The sequence below is a fragment of the Morus notabilis genome, unplaced genomic scaffold, assembly GCF_000414095.1.
Source record: "Morus notabilis unplaced genomic scaffold, ASM41409v2 Scaffold5, whole genome shotgun sequence".
Lineage (NCBI taxonomy): Eukaryota > Viridiplantae > Streptophyta > Magnoliopsida > Rosales > Moraceae > Morus > Morus notabilis.
The window spans coordinates 164,314-183,652 of NW_010363077.1; the positions used below are offsets into that span (position 1 = coordinate 164,314).

Genomic DNA, 19,339 nt, shown 5'->3' on the forward strand with positions numbered 1-19,339 from the left:
CAATTATAAAGGCAACCAAGTAATACAGAAAAACTAATCTATCAACGCCGGTTGTTCTCAACCAAGTAATACAGAAAAACTAATCTATCAACGCCGGTTGTTCTCAACCAAGTAATACAGAAAAACTAATCTATCAACGCCGGTTGTTCTCAACCAAGTAATACAGAAAAACTAATCTATCAACGCCGGTTGTTCTCAACCAAGTAATACAGAAAAACTAATCTATCAACGCCGGTTGTTCTCATATGCAGCCCACATACTATTAGCTATTTCATCCCTTAAAATGTGCATTTGTCGTCGGTGTGGACGGTTTTGATGTTGTTGGCTTCCCCGATCAGGATTGTGATTTTGATTCACATCTTGCTCTGTGTTGAGTGGATCAATTTCTGCTACCGGAATGGCGTCTCTCATGTATTGGGTTAGTAGATCATCGTTGTGGTTGTACATATGTATGAAGTTGTGTAGAATAGCACAAACAAGTGGAATATCTATTTGTGTCTGTATCGGGTAGTTATTAATGCACTTAAGAATACGAAACCTGGCTTTCCAGACGCCGAATGTGCGCTCGATACAGTTTCTGAGGGAAGAATGAGTGTAATTGAATAGCTCACGCTGAGTTTGGGGCCGACCCCTCCTTGCCCGATACTCTTGAAGGTGGTAAGTGCTCCCTCGGTACGGTGCCAAGAAACAATCATTGTTTGCGTACCCAGAGTCGACGAGGTAATATTTACCTGTTGTGTGCGTTAGAATATATTACGTGAATGTATTAGTTCCACATGGAAGCACAAACGTGTAGTTTTCGAAAAGTAATGAAAGATCAAGCTTACACATACCTTCTGGTGGAGTAGGGAAATTTTTTTCCCTCGTTTCTGTTGCGGATGCAAGCACACGTGCATCATGAGCAGAGCCCTCCCATCCAGCTAACATGTATGTGAACCTCATGTCGAACGAACAGACTCCTAATACATTTTGAGAGAAGAACCCCTTCCGATTTCTCCATACCTCAGCATTTGCAGCGGGTGGAACACATGGTACGTGAGTACCATCCAGAGCGCCAACACAATTCTACGTAGTAACTAATTACCATACACAACAACGCAATTCTACATATTTATCTTAAAGAGTAATTAGTTTAGAAAAAATACCTGGAACCATGGCAGATACTTGTTTCCACGCGCGGCTACGACAGGATCGATAATGTCGAAGTTTGGTGGTGTAAGGAAGTTAAAACGGAGCTCATACAACGCCTTCAAAACAGCGTGGAAGTACTTTGAAATGGTAGCACCCGAATGCTGCCATTGATCTTGTGACTCCCTGTTGTTTGAACTTTGACATACAATGTATAGAAAAATAAAAAGTTGCTCGTGCACATTCATATTCCTAGTCGGTCTTAAAAGCCCTTTAAGCTCAAGTAACGTACTAAGACGCTTGAAACAATCACTTCCCATTCTAATCTTCGACCTAATAACGTCCTCATGTCCATCAAGTAGGTATTGAACACGCATTATACCTGTGAGTGCGGATGTATGCTTTGGTTGAGGCAGGGGTCTTTCCATGTATGTGTAGTAATACCACAAAACTACTGCTACTGCCGCAATCTCATAATCGTCATCTGAGTCGTCACTATCATCATTTTCAGGAACGTGGTTTGAGGGACCTGCATTCCACATTGCTACCTGCGAGACATGCATAATGAAAGGATAACAAACGAATATATATGAAATGGTCATTTGATCCGCAAGTAAAGGTGACTACACATAGTACATCAATAAATATTGTTCTGCGCAATGCAACTCAATAACCATAATCAATACAACACCAGCAGGGCCGTAGTAAACATAATTAGCAAAGTCTACTCAAATACTATGTTGAAATCTAAAAATGAGAAATGATGTTCAATCGTATGAATACAGACAATGGTAAAAACAATATTTTATGGAACTCAATGCTGGTCTGGACTGCCATCGCCACCAAAGTGTCCCGGTTGCGGCGGAAAGTGAGGCATGTAGTATGGTGTTTGGGGATTATACGCAGCCGGTTGTTGGGGATTGTAGTTTTGGGGATTTGTAGGAAATGGTGGGACAGGTTGTTGTCCCCCAAAGTTTGGGGGCCGTGGCATATTGTTGGTGGGTTGTTGGCCATAGAAGGGAGCCGGTTGCATATAGCTGCTGGGTTGTGACATGAAGTTGGGAAATTGTGGCGGCATAAACTGTGTCCCCGTAGAGGCATGGGGGTTTGAGAAAGGTCCATGTGATTGAGTCCTAGACATACTGATTGTTCTTGTCACGAAGAAGTTACGTTGAGTATCACTCATTCCCACGAACAGCTTCTGCATATTTGGATACCAAGCAATAGCCTCCAAAAACATTATTGCGGTTTCATCATCAAGCGCCATTTCCCTAACTATGCCCTGGCATTGGTCCTGGAGATCGACAATAGGCGCAGCTTGATTCGCACTAGAGCTTTTAGTGCGACTACTACGCTTGCTTTCAATAGAAGAGACAAGCTTGCCGATTAAATCCCTCGCTACAGGGTCACATATTACCTTATGTGAGGACTTGGCTGATTTCTTGCCAATCGCTTTGGAGGATGACGCAATGTTGAGACCTCTAGCTGCATTGTTCAAACCGGCCCGCATGGAGGCAATGAAACCATCTTCGCTGCCACCCTCATCAGATGTCGCCCTTTCTTCGTCGGAGATGTGTACTGGACCCTCATCTATGTTCGTTGGATTATCCAATCCCTTCTCAAATGCCCCACTTGCCCTCGTACCACCAAAGGCCTCATAGTACAAGTCCCAATTTTTAAGAGGCTGATTCTTTGCCGATTTTGCCCATTTCTTGTTCTGCATATGAATGAGCAAACAAAATGACCTTGGCAAAATATTGCAAGAATTGACTACCCATAGAACAATAATTGTTTAGACGTTTACCTTGGCAAAATCTTCCCAATATTCATCAGTGCATGTCACAGCACCGGTAACAGGGTCCCAGCCAAGTCCTGTGTTATTGCGTAATGTAAGCTCATGGTCAAACTTGGCTTTGAGTCGGACTTTCATCTGCTGCACTTTGGCAGGGGTGACTTGATCCTTAAAGAACTGTTGAAGATGTTGCGCCCAATCCTCCCATGTTTTAGAATCCGGTTTTCGACCGTTGGCATCACGATTGTAGGCAGCGAGTCGCATAAGCAACTCCTCTTTCTGCCTTTCAGTCCAGTGTAGAGTGGCTTCATCGTCGGGTTTCCCTCTCGGCATCTAAAAATAGGAAAGAAAGAAGCGTAACGACGCACAAGAAGAATGGCCGTACGCGTGAGTCAGATATTTGAAACAATCTAACGACTAGACACAGTTATAAATGGCTCCGAACATTTTTCGAACATCACTGCCATTAACCAACGTACTATTACCTGGTTTATACATGTAACAAGTGAGGCAATGTTATTACTGGCTCAGAAATTTTGTAGCTGAGAAATCGCAACAACACTCAGAGCATCATCCTTATAAGCAGGAGTGACGTAGTTGCCATGCTTCAGAGGCACTCGATAAATTCCAATGAAGCGATAACTAACTGTCACATTGCCTACAGGACGCCACTACGACGAGTGTTCTAATTTTTGAACCAATTTCATCATTGCCAACATTACCTGTTTGTTAAGCGGTCATGTGCGATACAACCATAGGGGAGTCAATACACTAACAGCAGAGGCAGTAGATCCACAGGGGAGGCAATAAGCTAATGTAAAAACGGCAACAGGATAGCCAATACAACAATAAGAGAGTCCATAAGCTAAGGTAAAAACAGCAACAGCAGAGCCAATACATCCACAGGGGGAGGCAATAAGCTAGGTAAAAACGGCAACAGCACAGCAAGTACAACAATGGGAGATGCCATAAGCTAAGGTAAAAACGGCAACAGCAGAGCCAGTACAACAATAGGAGATGCCATAACCTAAGGTAAAAACGGTAATGGAGAGAATATACGACAATAGGGGATGCCATAAGCTAAGGTATAAACGGCAGTGGAGATAGTATACGACAACAGGGGAGGCAGGTAATAAGCTAAGATATAAACGGCAACAGGAAAGCCAATACGATAGCAAGGGAGGCAATAATCTAAGGTAAAAACGGCCATAGGACAGCCAATACGACAACAGGGTAGGTAATAAGCTTATGTATAAATGGCAACAGGAGAGACAATACGACAACAAGGGAGGCAATAAGCTAAAGGTAAAAATGGCCACAGGACAGCCAATACGACAACAGGGTAGGCAATAATCTAAGGTAAAACGGCAATAGGATAGACAATACGACAACAGGGGAATAAACAAGCTAAGGTAAAAACGACAACAGCCAAGGCAATACGAGAACAGGGGATGCAATAGCCACAGGGACAAACGACAACAGTTGAGGCAATACGACAACAAGTAAGAGAACATCGTGACTGCGAACGACAACAGTGGTCTCACTACACATTAGCATCACAATACAAACGACAAGGAATATGTCTCACGTTTCCATCACAATGCAAACGACAACCAATATCTCAGCATCAAATCAGTGAAAACGAAGAAGAACTACGGTGCGATCATGACAAATCCAGAACAAATAATGGTATATAGGAGATTAGTAGTTGTGAAATATCATACCCGGTTGGAACCAGTTGAGGACAAAGGCTTATCGTCTATCAAAACCCCCAAACGCGATCGTGAGGCAGCGCGTACGACGGCTTGACACCGGAACCGCCGATGGTAACCTCTCAACGGAAGATAACCAGTAGATGCAAGATTCTTCCGTTTGACTCTACATCGACGCAATAAGACGGCCAACGGAGTTTGCCGGTTGCATCGAGGCGGATGAATGGTATCCGTGATGAAGATTCAAGGGCAGGGGCGGGGAACACTTCTAGGGTTGGGCATGCAACAAGAAATCGAAGCAAAAATGGTGGAAATAGGGGAGAGGTTTACCTTTTTTCGCTGCGGATCGACAAAGTAACCGATTCGAGTAACCTTCCCCCAATGGACAGAGTCAATTTTCACTCTAAAAATCTGCAGACAATAGCTTTTTTCAGAGTGAAATTAGAAGGGGGAGGCAGGAACCAGGGTCCAGCGGGCAAAAAGCATAGAGAAATCTGCACTGGGGAGGCAGGAACGAGGCAGCAACGGGAAGAAATCAGGAATCTGCACTGTTCAAGCACATGAAAACACTGTAGAAGCACACTGCAGTAATGGAAAAACGAGTGGTGTGCCAAACTCTGAAATCAGAGTTATTACTCGAGTTTCACACTCGAGTTTTGGTTAATGAACGTAAAACGCAACCCAAAATTCAATTCGAGTGGGCTGTATTCGAGTGGGATACATGAAGTGAACGGGCCCTTAAACTAAAATAATAGTGCAATTATTATTTCTTTCTTTTTTTTTTTTTTTTACTTTTTTAACAAATGAGTCGATATTCTAATTAAGTTTAATTCACAGGGTCTACAATCCACAAATTGTGAACTTATATCGTAGTATTATTGATTATTAATTTATTTAGTAATTTAGATTTGAAATATGAGATACTTAAACATTAAACTTTAGAGTATAGTTGAAATGTTTTTAAACATTTCATATAATTGTCATAATGGAAAATTTCAGAGGGTAATATGAGAGAAAAATGTAAAAATAAAATTTGATTGGGGAAATATTAAAGGTCACCCCTTGGGCGAGTGGGGGCGGCCACCCCCACTCGGCCTAAGGAGCCGTAATTACATTATGCAGAGGAACTTTTGTAACACTCTATTTTCACTAATTGCATTGATGTGGAAAGATTCATTATTTAGGCATTTCCTTGGAATCAAAACAACAAAATGTACCTGGGGTGATGTTGAGCCAACTTCTCTTGGGACAACACCAGTGCTTGTTACTCTGGCTCGTGCCCACCTTGGAAGTCTTGAAACACTAAATTTAAATTCCAAGGTCTCCTCAGTATCACTGCCTTCATAAATTTCCTTTTTTCCAACAATCTCACAGTTTTTTGACGATAAAAGATCTCTAGAATCATTTTTGCATTGCTGGTCTTCCTTGGAAAAATTGATTTGATCAAAACCTACTGGCCGGGTTAAGCTTCTAGGAGACAACGGACTGCACTTTTCCTTCATTTTGTTCCGCATTATGGAAGATAGAAGAGAAGGCACTTGCCATACAAATATACAACCATCACCACCTACCTAAATGCATAAAAACATTAGAAATGCAGGCATAATAAGCATTCAATGGCTAAAAGAGTCATCACAGGATACTTTTTCCACTCCAATCACCACTTGTCATTTTTTTTTAATTTCAAAAAGAATCAAATTAGACTTGCAAAGAAATCAGAAAAACCTGAACTTAAGTGTTGGAAAGCAACGCTGATTTCCATTATTGATACTCTGACAATCAATGCCTGATTCTTTCCTTTAAGGGCCAATCAATTAGCATCCATAATTCGTGATTTGTATATTATTTGTTTCGATTGTACATTCCTAAATTAGGCTAGTTTCCTGTTCTTCTAAATCTCTTGAACGTATGTATAGTAGGAATTCGAGGAGATGACAGAGGAAAAAGGAAAAACATTGCTTCTTTTTATTCACACAAATTCAACCTCTACATTAGTCTCTTTATATAGGAGAGACCGGCTGGTTTAAATAAGGAAAACAATCATAACAAATAAAAGACAAATCACAGAGAATATCATAAAATAGCTAATCCCTAGTCTCTAGGAATATTCCTTTTAAATCAGCTGCAAATCCTCCTAAACAGCTACAAATCCTCCTCCATAATTATCCTATATTCGGTAACACTCCCCCTCAAGTTGGGTAATATATGTTGTACATACCCAACTTGTCTACTAATTTTTCAAACATGGGTTTAGCTAATCCCTTGGTCAGGACATCAGCCACTTGTTGTGTAGTAGGAACATAGGACATGCAAATAGTTCCTTCTATTTTTTCTTTGATAAAATGCCGATCGACTTCCACATGTTTGGTCCTGTCATGATGAACAAGATTGTGTGAGATATTTATGGTTGCCTTGTTATCACAATAGACACGTAGTAGTAGATAACTCCAACTTTAAGCTCATCTAGCAACATTTTCAGCCACAAAACCTCGCAAATTCCGTGAGCTACAACACTGATCTTAATTCTGCTTCAGCACTACTTCTAGCAACTACTGTTTGCTTCTTGCTTCTTGTTGAAATCCTGAACTTATTGTTAGGGATAATGTTAGTTATTGTTTGGGATAATGTTCCCGATTCAGGATAGATTGTTTCCTGATTTGATTTAATTTAAAATAGATCACTTTCATGATCTCTAGGCCTAAGTTCTGGGAGATTTGATTTTCATAGTTGTATTATAAATTAGGAACCCTAATGTACCGAATTATTCAATCAATATAGAAAACAGAAAGCAATATTTCAGCTTTCATGGTATCAGAGCTGAGGAGTGTCTAACCTTGGCGATTGATGGCAAAGTCCACGTAGACCACAGGCGAGATGACGACAGAGGTCATCAACACCATGGCGTCGAACAGATATGAGAACTCTACCTTCCAATTCACGGTTGAGAAAATCAACGGGAAGAACTTTCTCGAATGGGCTCAATCAATTAAATTGGTGATCGATGGAAAAGACAAACTGGGGTACCTCACCGGTCAAACAAAGAAACCATCCTCCACTGATGCTCCTCTGCAGAAGTGAAAATTAGAAAATTCAATGGTAACCGCGTGGCTGGTCAACTCTATGAAGCCTTCAATCGAAAAAACCTATATGTTCCTACCAACCGCAAAAGAAGTCTGGGATGCAGTCCGAGAAACATACTTGGATGTGGAGAACTCTTCCCAAATCTTCGAAATAAAAACTCAGTTATGGCAGATGAAGCAAAAAGAGAGGGAAGTCACCAAATATTACACAGAGATGAAGGCTCTTTGGCAGGAACTCAATCGGAGTTGTGAAGAAGAATGGGAATGCCCTGGCGATAGCGTGCGATTCAAGAAAAGGCTGGAGAACGAGAGAGTTTTCGAGTTTCTGGCTGGACTCAACCGTGAGCTAGATGAGGTAAGAGGAAGGATCCTTGGTCGGAGACCGCTGCCCTCCATCCGTGAAGTCTTCTTAGAGGTGAGACGAGAAGAAAATAGGCGCAAGGTAATGCAAAAAACCCCTGGTTCAAAAACTTTTACTCCATGGTTCAAACGCAATTTCAAACTCAAATTCAGATTTTGCGAACAGATAATGGGACGGAGTATTTTAACACTATCTTAGGGGATTTTCTAATGGCAAAAGGCATAATTCACCAAAGTTCCTGTGCCGACACTCCCCAACAAAATGGAGTAGCCAAACGGAAAAATAAACACTTGCTTGAGGTTGCCCGAGCATTGATGTTTACTGCCCATATGCCTAAAATGTTATGGGGAGATGCTATCTTAACATCTGCCTATCTTATCAATAGGATGCCTAGTCGAGTCCTATCCTTTGAAACTCCACACAATACTCTAAAGAAAGCCTTTCCCACTTCATGCCTACCCTCAACTTTACCCTTCAAGGTGTTTGGCTGCACCGCATTTGTTCACGTCCACTCTCAGCATTGGAGTAAATTAGATCCTAGAGCTACTAAGTGTGTCCTCATTGGCTATTCCCCTACACAAAAGGGCTACAAATGCTTTGACCCTTCCACCAAAAAGGTATTCGTTAGTCTTGATGTTACCTTCTTTGAAAACACTCCGTTCTTCCAAAAAACTTCTCTTCAGGGGGGAGATCTCTAATGAAGATCGTTTTGTGGACTTTGAACTTCTTCTTTCTGAGTCTATCCTAAACACCAAAAACACCACCTCCTTTCCTTCTCATTCTAATATGCCACATATAGAAGGACACTTGAACTCAGAGGGAGATGTGGGAAAGCAAAAGAACAAGGAGCTGCTTGTCTACTCAAGAAGGCCAAAGTCAAAATATCAAGACAACCTCACTTCCGAAGCACCAAGAGAATCCAGGTATGACCGAGACCATCACATAAGAAGGTATCTCTGATACCCCTGAAATTCCTGATATTGATATTCCCATAGCTCACAGGAAAAAGCCACAATCATGTACACTTCATCCCATCTCCAAGTTTGTGTCACAAGAAAACTTGTCTAATGTTTTCCAAGCCTTTGTCTCTAATCTCAACAATACTGAAATTCCAAAGAATGTGCATGAGGCACTAGCCATTCCGGAGTGGAGAAATGCTGTCATGGAGGAAATGAGAGCTTTGAAGAAAAATGAGACGTGGGATGTAATGGAGCTGCCGAAAGGGAAGAAAACAATGGGTTGCAAATGGGTATTTACCCTCAAATACAAAGCGGATGGAACGGTAGAACGATACAAAGCTCGACTTGTTGCCAAGGGTTTCACACAAACTTATGGCATCGACTACACCGAGACATTTGCTCCTGTGGCAAAGCTAAACACGGTTCGGGTTCTTCTATCCTTGGCATCTAATTTGGATTGGCCCCTTCAGTAACTCGACATCAAGAATGCCTTTTTGAACGGAGAATTAGAAGAAGAGGTCTATATGGACATGCCACCGGGATTCAGCAAAGGGCAGGAAGACAAACGAGTGTGTAAACTCAAGAGATCACTTTATGGCCTTAAGCAGTCCCCAAGAGTGTGGTTCGACAGATTTACAAAAGTGATAAAGGATCAAGGATATTTACAGGGTTAATTAGATCATACCATGTTCTTCAAACAAGCCAAAGATGGGAAGAGGGTGATTCTAATAGTCTGTGGATGATATAATCCTTTATGGTGATAATATAGCAGAAATGGAGAGGTTGAAGAGTATTCTTGCTACGGAGTTTAAGTGAAAGATTTGGGGCAAATGAGGTATTTTTTGGGAATGAAAGTTGCTAGGTCAAAGAAAGGAATCAATGTCTCCCAGAGGAAATATGTCCTTGATCTTCTCACAGAAACAGGTATGCTTGGATGCAAACCAGGTATGCTTGAAGCAGGGAGAAGATTGTAGATGATGGAAAGTTGGTTGATAAAGACAGATATCAAAGACTAGTAGGCAAGCTAATATACTTGCCCCATACTAGACCTGATATTGCATTTGCAGTTAGTGTGGTTAACCAACATATGCACTCACCAAAGGAAGCTCACTTGGAGGCAGTATACAAGATACTCAGGTATCTCAAAGGATCACCTGGCAGAGGATTATTTTTCAAAAGGACTGGCTGTAGAGGGATAGAAGTCTATACAGATGCAGACTGGGCAGGTTCAATTGAAGATAAGAAATCTACTTCTGGATACTGTACGTTTGTATGGGGGAATTTAGTAACCTGGAGGAGCAAGAACAAAATGTGGTGGCTCGGAGCAATGCTGAGGCGGAATTTAGAGCAGTTGCCCAAGGAATATGTGAAGCACTATGGCTGAGAAAACTACTAGAGGAACTCCAAATTACAGTTGCATTCCCGGTTAACATTTTATTTGGAAGTGGATAGACATTTCATTTAAGAAAAGGTGGAGAAGGGAATCATTTGTATGACCTATGTTCCTACTCAAGATCAAGTTGCAGACATCTTCACCAAAGGGCTCGCAAGACAAAAATTCGATGACTTCTTAAGCAAGTTGGAAATGATTAACATATATAATCCAACTTGAGGGGGAGTGTTGAAATCCCGAATTTATTGTTAGGGATAATGTTAGTTATTGTTAGGGATAATGTTCCTGATTCAGAATAGATTGTTTCCTGATTTGATTTAATTTAAAATAGATCACTTTCCTGATCTCTAGGCCTAAGTTCTAGGAGATTTGATTTTCATAGTTGTATTATAAATTAGGAACCCTAATGTACCAAATTATTCAATCAATATAGAAAACATAAAGCAATATTTCAGCTTTCACTTCTGCATGTAACCAAATTTCCCCATACGAGTGTACAATATCCAGAAGTAGACCTCTTATCCTCAATAGCTCCTGCCCAATCCGCATCTGTAAAGACCTCTATACTCCTATATACAGCTTCCAAATGCTCTTTAGTAGGAGAGTGCATGTACTGACTCACTCGACTTACTGCAAAAGCTATATCAGGTCTAGTATGAGACAAGTAGATAAGTCTCTCGACTAAACGTTGAAAGCAGCTCTTGTCTACAGGACTACTATCCCCCACACCTTCCTTTTTTTGTTTGGTTCTACAAGAGTTTCTACTGGTTTGCAACCCAACATTCCAGTTTCCTTCAAGAGGTCTAGCACATATTTTCTTTGCAAGACTAAGATTCCACTTTTATTTCTGGCAACTTCCATTCCAAGGAAATACCTGAGACTCCCAAGATCTTTAATCTCGAACTCTTCTGCCAACTTCCTTTTAAGCCTTTCCTCTTCTTCAAGATTATTTCCAATCAGGATAATGTCATCAACATATACGATCAACATCATAACCTTATCATCCTTATGTAGATAGAACAGCGTGTGATCACCTCCAACCTGCTTGTACCCCTGATCTTTAATTACCTTAGTAAACCTATCAAACCAAGCTCGCGGTGATTACTTTAGGCCATATAGGGATTTCTTTAATCTGCACACTTCTTCACATTTTCCATCTTCATTGAATCCAGGTGGAAGCTTCATATAAACCTCTTCTTCCAAGTCGCCATTTAAGAATGCATTTTTCACATCAAGTTGTTGCAATGGCTAGTCTAAGTTTGCCGCTAAGGATAACAAGACTCGAACAGTATTGAACTTGGCCACTGGTGAAAAGTCTCCTGATAATCTATCCCGTAAGTCTGTGTGTACCCCTTAGCCACCAACCGTGCTTTATATCTCTTGATTGAACCATCTGCTTTATACTTGACTGTAAATACCCACTTGCACCCAATTGCAATCTTATCTTTTGGTTTTTTTACAATATCCCACGTATCATTCTTCTTTAAAGCTTCCATTTCTTCCAAAACAGCCTTTCTCCATTTGTCCTTTCCCATTGCCTCCTAGATGTCTCTCGGTATCTCTGTACTCGCCAAATTCGTCACCAAGGCCTTCATTGAACTTGATAGATGATCATAACCTACGTAATTGGCTATAGGATATTTAGTACAGGACCTAGTACCTTTTCTCAGAGCAATAGGAACATCTAAGTTGTTCAGCTCCCCATCAAGACCAAGTTTTGGATCAGATTCTTGGTAGTGAAGATCCTTCTAGCTTTCTACAACTTTTTGGTTCTTCCTGCGTGAATAGGTTAGATCAAATGGTTGCAGACCTTGCTTTTGCATTTTAGATGTTGGATTCCTAGGATTTTGAGCTTGTGTGACTATGATGGATTGTAAAGGATCACCTAATTGTTCTGTAGATGTGTTCGGCTAATCAAGAACATGTGACTTAGGATTTGACAGGGTAATTTCCAGATTCTCAGTGGGATTTTCTATGGTAGTGCTTGGGAAGTTCTCAGATTCTAAAACAGTTATATCTGTAAGATTTGAGCTAGGAATATTTTCAACCTTTTTACCATGATTCTCTATTTCAAGGGCCGTTTCATGGAGATCAGAATCCTTCGGATCTAGGTTTGTAATCTCTGGAGGTGGAGCGAAATCCCAAAAAAACTCCCAAGATGAAGACAAACATTTAAGGTTCTGACCCTCCTGATATTTAGGCTTCTCCCAAAAATTATCTTCCCATATTTTCTCCCCCTGAAGGAAATTTTTGGTGAAAACAGGTTGGTTTTCAAAAAAGGTGACATCCCTAGTCACAAAATATTTCCTTTTCTCTAAAGAATAACATCTATACCCCTTTTTGGTCGCAGAGTATCCCAGAAAAATATATTTATGAGCTTTAGGATCTAATTTCCCACGGTTTGGATCTAGATTATGGACAAAGGCCACACAGCCAAATACTTTTAACTTGAGAGACGATGGAATCCGAAGCTTTGGGTAGTACTTATAAAGGGACTCTGGGAGTTTGAAATTTGAGAACTCGAGAAGGTACCCTATTTATCAAGTAGGTTGCAGTCCGAACTGCATCACCTTAAAAACACTTAGGAAGATTCGCTGTGAATAATAATGACCGGGCAAGTTCTAGAAGATAACGATTCTTTCTCTCGGCCACCCCATTTTGTTGTGGTGTGTCTACACAAGAACTTTGATGGATAATCCCACTTTCCCTCACAAATTCCCCTAAACTGGCATTAAAAAATTATGTGCCATTGTCAATTCTTAAGAATTTAATATTCTCATCGAATTGTGTTTTAATCATGGTGTGAAATTCTTTGACAGCATTCTCAGCTTCAGATTTTTCCTTTAGAAGATAAACCCAGCAAACCCGTGTGTGATCATCGGTAAAGGTTATGAACCATTTTTTATTGGCGAGACTTGAAACACGAGAAGGTCCCCACAGGTCACTATGAATAAGAACAAATGGTTTTGATGCACGATATGGTAAGAGATAAAAATGGACACGAGTGTGTTTTGCTAATTGGCAAACTTCACATTGAAATTTTTCATTATTCTTGAACAAGGAAACAAAAATTTCAAGTAAGAAAAACTAGGATGTCTTAATCTATAATGCAATAACATAATTTTTTGAGTTCTGGAAAGAGAATTGCTTGCAACCATTTGAGCCTTCCCATTACCACTGGATTTCTCCTCAAAGTAGTATAGGCCATCTAGCTCCTCAGCACTGCCAATCCTCTTCACCGATAATCGGTCCTGAAAAACACAAACAGATGGCAAGAATAGTACTTCACAATCCAAGTCTTTGGTTATTTTACTAATGGACAAGAGATTGAAGCTTAAATTTGGCACATGAAGGACCCCTTTTAATGTGACATTGGGTCCAATTTTTATTGTCCTTGTACCAGCTACCACGAAAGAGGTTCCATTAGCAATCTGCACTTTGCGGTTTCCAACGCTAGGAGTGTATGTGGTGTACAGCTTTGCACACCCAGTCATATGGTCCGTTGCCCCTAAGTCAATAATCCATGGTTCTTCCTTTTCTACCAAGCCACGAAAAACAGTTAGTGCTTTACCTCTCTGAACAATAAAAGAGGATGAGTGGGACGATGATTTTGTTAACATCTGCCTTAGTTGTTCTATCTGCTCTTTAGAAAAAACAGGTGTTGCAGTGGCTAGTTCTTCTTTAGTCTTCTCAATGGCAGCTTGAAATCCCTTTGTTTCACGTCCATGGTTTCGGGGTGTCTAATTTGCCGGATTGCCATGTAGTTTCCAGCAGTTCTCCTTGGTGTAATATGGTTTTTTACAATGATCACACCACTTTTTATTAATTTTTTCTTCTCCTTGCTTCTCTTGTCCACGGACAACCAATGTAGAATTTTCCAAGATCTGCATATTTCCTCCGAGCATGACCCTCTTCCTTGATTCCTCTCTACGTACTTCTACAAAGATTTCTTCAATTTGCGGTAGAGGTCTCATTCCAAGCAGTCAACCTCGGACTTCATCCAAGTCCTTGTTAAGTCCAGCGAGGAAGTCATATATTCGATCTTGATCAACCATTCTTCTATACATGACTGCATCATCAGGGTCTTTCCACGAAGGGGATGAAAACAGGTCTAACTCTTGCCAGAGTTTTGTCAACTCATGATAGTATTGTGTGAAATCACCCCCTGTTTCAAATTTCTTACCTTGTTCCTTAGTTCAAACATCTGTGACGTATTCTCCAAATCAGAATAAGCCAAATTGACTGCATCCCAAATCTTCTTGGCCGTGGGAAATAGGATGTAGGTGTCTGCGATGTTGTCTTCCATAGAGTGAATCAACCATGCCATCACCATAGAGTTTTGTGCTTCCCAATTCTCATATGAAGGATCTCCTGTTTTAGGCTGCAGAATTGTGCCATCCAAATAGCCTAGTCTTCCTTTTCCTCGTAAGACCATTAGTACCGATCGGGACCACTTGAGAAAATTCTTTCCATTTAACTTGTGGGTGGTGATTTGAAGGGATAGATTATTAGAACTCTCAGGAACTGAAGTGACAAGTGGGGAGGCAACAGTGGGAGCAATTGTGGAGATAGTTTAAGAGGACACTTCCTTAAAAACATCGCCTCCGCTTGCTCCACTCAACGCCCTTTTATATGCTACCATCTACAACTCGAAATTCTAGAACTCCTAGACTTCGCCTGGCTCTAATACCATATAGTAAGAATTTGAAGCGATGGCAGAGGAAAAAGGAAAAACACTGCTTCTTTTTATTCACACATATTCAACCTCTACATTAGTCTCTTTATATAGGAGAAACCGGCTGGTTTAAATAAGGAAAACAATCATAACACATAAAAGACAAATCACAGAGAATATCATAAAATAACTAATCCCTAGTCTCTAGGAATATTCCGTTTTGAATCAGCTGCAAATCCTCCTAAACAGCTACAAATCCTCCTCCATAATTATCCTATATTCGGTAACAGTATGTTTATAGGTTGTACAGTTTTATTTTTTAATCAATGAAAAAGGGAATTATTCCTCCAAAATCCTAGATGGTATCCGAGCCTCTCAGTCAGGCTAACGAAATCTGAGGGAATACACACCTCAATTGTCGGAGATGGCAAAGAAAGCAGGGAAGGTCAGGAGAAAACCCTCAGCACCAGCCAGGTTGTACATCCAACTGAAATCCTGCAATCCAAATCACTTCACATAGGCTGAATGGAGAGAATTTTCTTCTATGGGCATAATCTATGAAGTTCTTTGTTAGCGAAAGAGGCAAGATGGAGTCGCTCGATGGTACGCTGAGAACTCCATGGTTATGGCTTAGCTGATTAATTCAATGGAACTTTTTTTTTTCTGAAAAGAAATGAAAACTTTTATTAAATAAGAAAAATAGGACGAAGGAGCTAATATCCTCTTCAAAACTACCTCCAACTATACATAAAAAAAAAGGCAGATTAAAACATACCAATCAAAGAAACGACTATAAAAATTGACCCCAGTTCCTAGCAAAATTTGAAAAATTTGTGCTTGTTCATTTCACCAATTCGAGTTTTCAATTCCAATTTTGCTACAGTTAAAAGCTCTCACAAAAAGTCACATCTAACTTATTCTGCTACAGTGAAAAGCTCTCACATAAAATCACATCTCAGCTCGAATTGAAAACTCGAATCCGCGTACTGAACGAGGCCTTGGTTTCCCAAACTCCTTATCTCTATACACCCAATACTTTATTTTGTCGCAAATTATATTTTCATCCCCCCCTTGATCCTAAAAAATTCTGCTATTCCTCTCCAACCTTAAACCCCAAAAAATAGCTAAAATTGCTGCTCTCCATAAAATCAGTCTCCTTTGACTAAATCCAGAAGCTGGAGAAAAAACCAACAAATCAGCACAGTTCCTCAGCATCACCGAAGGAAAACCAAACTCCTTTAGGAGAGAAGACCATATCTTGCGAGAATAAGAGCAATGAAAAAAGATAAGATCAGTTGTCTCTTCATCGGCCTTGCATAAATAGCACCATCCTAGGGACAACAAGATAAATGGGCTCCGGCGTTGCAAGACTCATGAGTATTCACTTTATTAAGGGCTAGAAAGCAAAAAACTAAACCTTTCTGGGGGTATGCGTTTTCCATATATTTCAAAAACTGGAAATCTCGGAGATGAAGAGTCATTAATCAATGAGGAGAATAGCGATTTAACAGAGAACAAACCACTATGATCCAACATCCACTCCCATTTATTCTGTATAGATATGAGTACCCTAAACCGCTCCACCGTAGCAATTAACTCCGACACCTCTCTCAATTCCTTGTCTATTAAGTTTCGTGAACAACTAAAATCCCAAGAACTAACTCTTCCATCCCAAGAATCCAATTCAAGAGCAAAAGTAGCTACCGGTTGGCCTTTAAATGAAGAGATTCTGTATAGGGCGGGGAATTTTAAACACAAAGGTCCTCCTTCACTCCAATTATCCTCCCAAAATTTGACAATTTCTCCTGAACCAATTTTCCATTTAACCCTTTGGCAAAAAATATCGGTCACCGACTGTATTGATTTTTAAGGACATCTAAAACTAACTCTTGATGGTTGTCATCGTTCAATCACTTCCTTTTCCACTAAGTGATTGCTTAGGGACCTTAGCGTACAATCTCGGCTATTTCCCTCTCGACTTTGGATCTTAGCACCCCAAAAGTCTGTCTATACAAACGATCTAGGCCTGTATTCGGAGTTTCCCTAGGGTTGGTAAGGCGAAATTGGGCCACCTTAGCCCATTGAGTGCTCTACCTCGGGCCATCAACATCATACGCTCTACTGAAATAGATTTCACGAAAAATCAGCTATATCCGATCTTGGTTGGCCTTTCACCCCTAGCCACAAGTCATCCCTATATTTTGCCACATACGTAAGTTCGGTCCTCCAAGGCGCTGCCCCTGAATCACCTTGTGTGATTGCTCTAGCCCTCTCGCTCAATTCTGTAATGATCTATTATAATGCATTTAATAACTTATATCATGATTGATTTTTATCAAGATGCATAATGGAAAGATCCAGATGATCATGCCATATACAACAGATTGGTTGAAAAAGATTAGGTCTTTAAATTTTTGTCGGGCCTGTAAGATGAATTTGATCAAGTTCAGGGTCGGGTTCTGACCTTCACCAATTCCGTCACTTCGGTAAGTCTTCAATGTCATCCGGAGGGAAGAAAGTCAGATAGGGGTCATGGGTGGAACAAAAAGGCTCCAAACAGAGTGCTCTACGCTGGCGGCGACAAATCAGTCTAAATCAACTTAGAAAAACCATCAGCCTATGTTAGCTCACAAAAAATACAAGGAACAAGATGGCAAGGACCACCTTCAATATGACTGCTACCAAAAGTCACGCCATACTTGCAAAACATGCTGAAAAATTCATGGAAGACCATAAAATTCTAGATGAGTGCTGGTCGTGGATGGAATAACAACAATGGAAGCCGAGGTTTCTAGGCTGCCACTGAGCCTCAGAAGCAGTAAATTCCCGGAGAGACCGAACTGCCAAGATTCACCAAGGAACATGATATAATCCGGGTAGTTTGAAACAAGAATGGAAAAGATGCAGGGCAAGAATGAGCTAGAATTTGCTCTATTCTATATTAACTTCAATGAAAACGCATACAAAAGTAAAGGATAAATTCGCAGACTATTGGAGAGGTCTGCTAGCTCTCCCTCCTAACCAATCTCTTATGACTAACCAATTGCATGCCTCCACCTCTCTTCCTCTCATCTTTTATTTCACGCTAACAACAAAAATAACAGAATTGCCTAACAAATTCTAACAGCCTACACAATCCCGAGGCTCACCCTTCTAACCAACTTCCTCCTCGGGAATTCCTTCAGCAACCTGCACAAAATCCCCTTCCTGCCCTTGGCCTTTCGTCTGGGCCTTCAGTCTCCTGGCACTAGTGAATTGGACTAGGGCCTTAACATTACCCGCCGCCCAAAGTTTCACCTTGTCCTCAAGGGGAAAGGTCGGAAACTGCTGCTGAATGGTGGAAAATGGCTCCCAAGTAAGCCTCAAAGGCGGGAAGCCCACGCTATTGGAGCAGCACTTCAAGCACACCCGGTTGACCATCCGTTCCAGGGTGAACTCCTAACACCTGTTCGTAGCACCGGAATCAGCCCCTTACAAGCCGAAATCGCGAGGCCCAGTCCAAATCGGTCCGGAATCAGCCCCAACCGCGACCGAAACAGGGATGGGTTCCCTGTTCCGAGGGTGCCCATGCCGTCCTAGTCCCAGAGCAAGCCTCTCCTCCTCTAACTCCGGCTCCCACTCCGATTCCCGTCGCCGAACAAGCTCCGCCGCCCTCTCCTGACGGTCGCGACCTCCGTCCGCCCTCCTCCCGTCGTCAAACAACCCCTCACGCTGCAGATCCGGACCACCCAGCCCCAGATCGCGACGGATCTCGCACTCCTCCATGAGACCCATGTCTCTTCGGCGTCGGAACTCCCTCTCGCGGCCTCGATCTTCGCAAATCGGCGCTTCCCGGCGAAGATCCACCCGATTTGGCACCTCCACTCCGCCTAGGTCGACACGATCCGGGCTCTCCTCGCCCCGAGATGCGCGATCTCGCCTCTCCCCGTCCCGTCGTTCGCCGTCGCGACCCAACTCGGCCTTCCCAGACATTGGCCGTGCCGCCAGCAGTGCCTCCATCCTCCGTAGCACCGCCTGCACGTCTTCCATCTGAGTTCGAACCTTCCCCACCTAGTCCCGGAGCCCCCCCATACTCCCTCCCGAAACCTTGAGATTAGCTCTTAGAACAGCCCTAAGTTTCTCTCTTAACTCAAAAGGCTCCATGGATCGTAGATGCTCTGATACCATTGTTAGGATCCTGAAAATCTATGCTTCATTAACAATACTAGAAATGAAAAATTACAAAGATAGAGGGGCGGT

At 41.6% G+C, this 19,339-nt stretch overlaps 2 protein-coding genes across 2 annotated transcripts in view; both read right to left on the reverse strand.

Moving 5' to 3' along the window:
* Window positions 1-225: 225 nt before the first annotated feature.
* LOC112092606 (protein ANTAGONIST OF LIKE HETEROCHROMATIN PROTEIN 1-like) lies at window positions 226-1,670 on the reverse strand. Its single transcript, XM_024169172.1, has 3 exons — window positions 1,146-1,670; window positions 834-1,065; window positions 226-731 (listed from the first exon to the last, which is right to left on the reverse strand). Exons 1-3 carry the CDS (start codon window positions 1,668-1,670, stop codon window positions 226-228), a joined length of 1,263 nt encoding a protein of 420 aa, XP_024024940.1.
* Window positions 1,671-19,150: 17,480 nt separating this feature from the next.
* LOC21406364 (mitogen-activated protein kinase-binding protein 1) overlaps window positions 19,151-19,339 on the reverse strand; it is a 5,058-nt gene continuing 4,869 nt past the window's right edge. Inside the window, exon 16 of the mRNA XM_024169173.1 lies at window positions 19,151-19,285. Coding sequence (XP_024024941.1) covers window positions 19,151-19,285 — 135 coding nt within the window. The remainder of the gene's footprint in view (window positions 19,286-19,339) is intronic.

Bases quoted from the DNA above. Each gene is read 5' to 3' on its own strand.
- LOC112092606 (XM_024169172.1), bottom strand. From the start codon at position 1,670: ATGTGGAATGCAGGTCCCTCAAACCACGTTCCTGAAAATGATGATAGT. The intron at 1,066-1,145 runs GTATTTTTTCTA...GTTACTACGTAG, and splicing joins AGTATCTGCCATGGTTCCAG to AATTGTGTTGGCGCTCTGGA. The intron at 732-833 runs GTATGTGTAAGC...CGCACACAACAG, and splicing joins TTTCCCTACTCCACCAGAAG to GTAAATATTACCTCGTCGAC.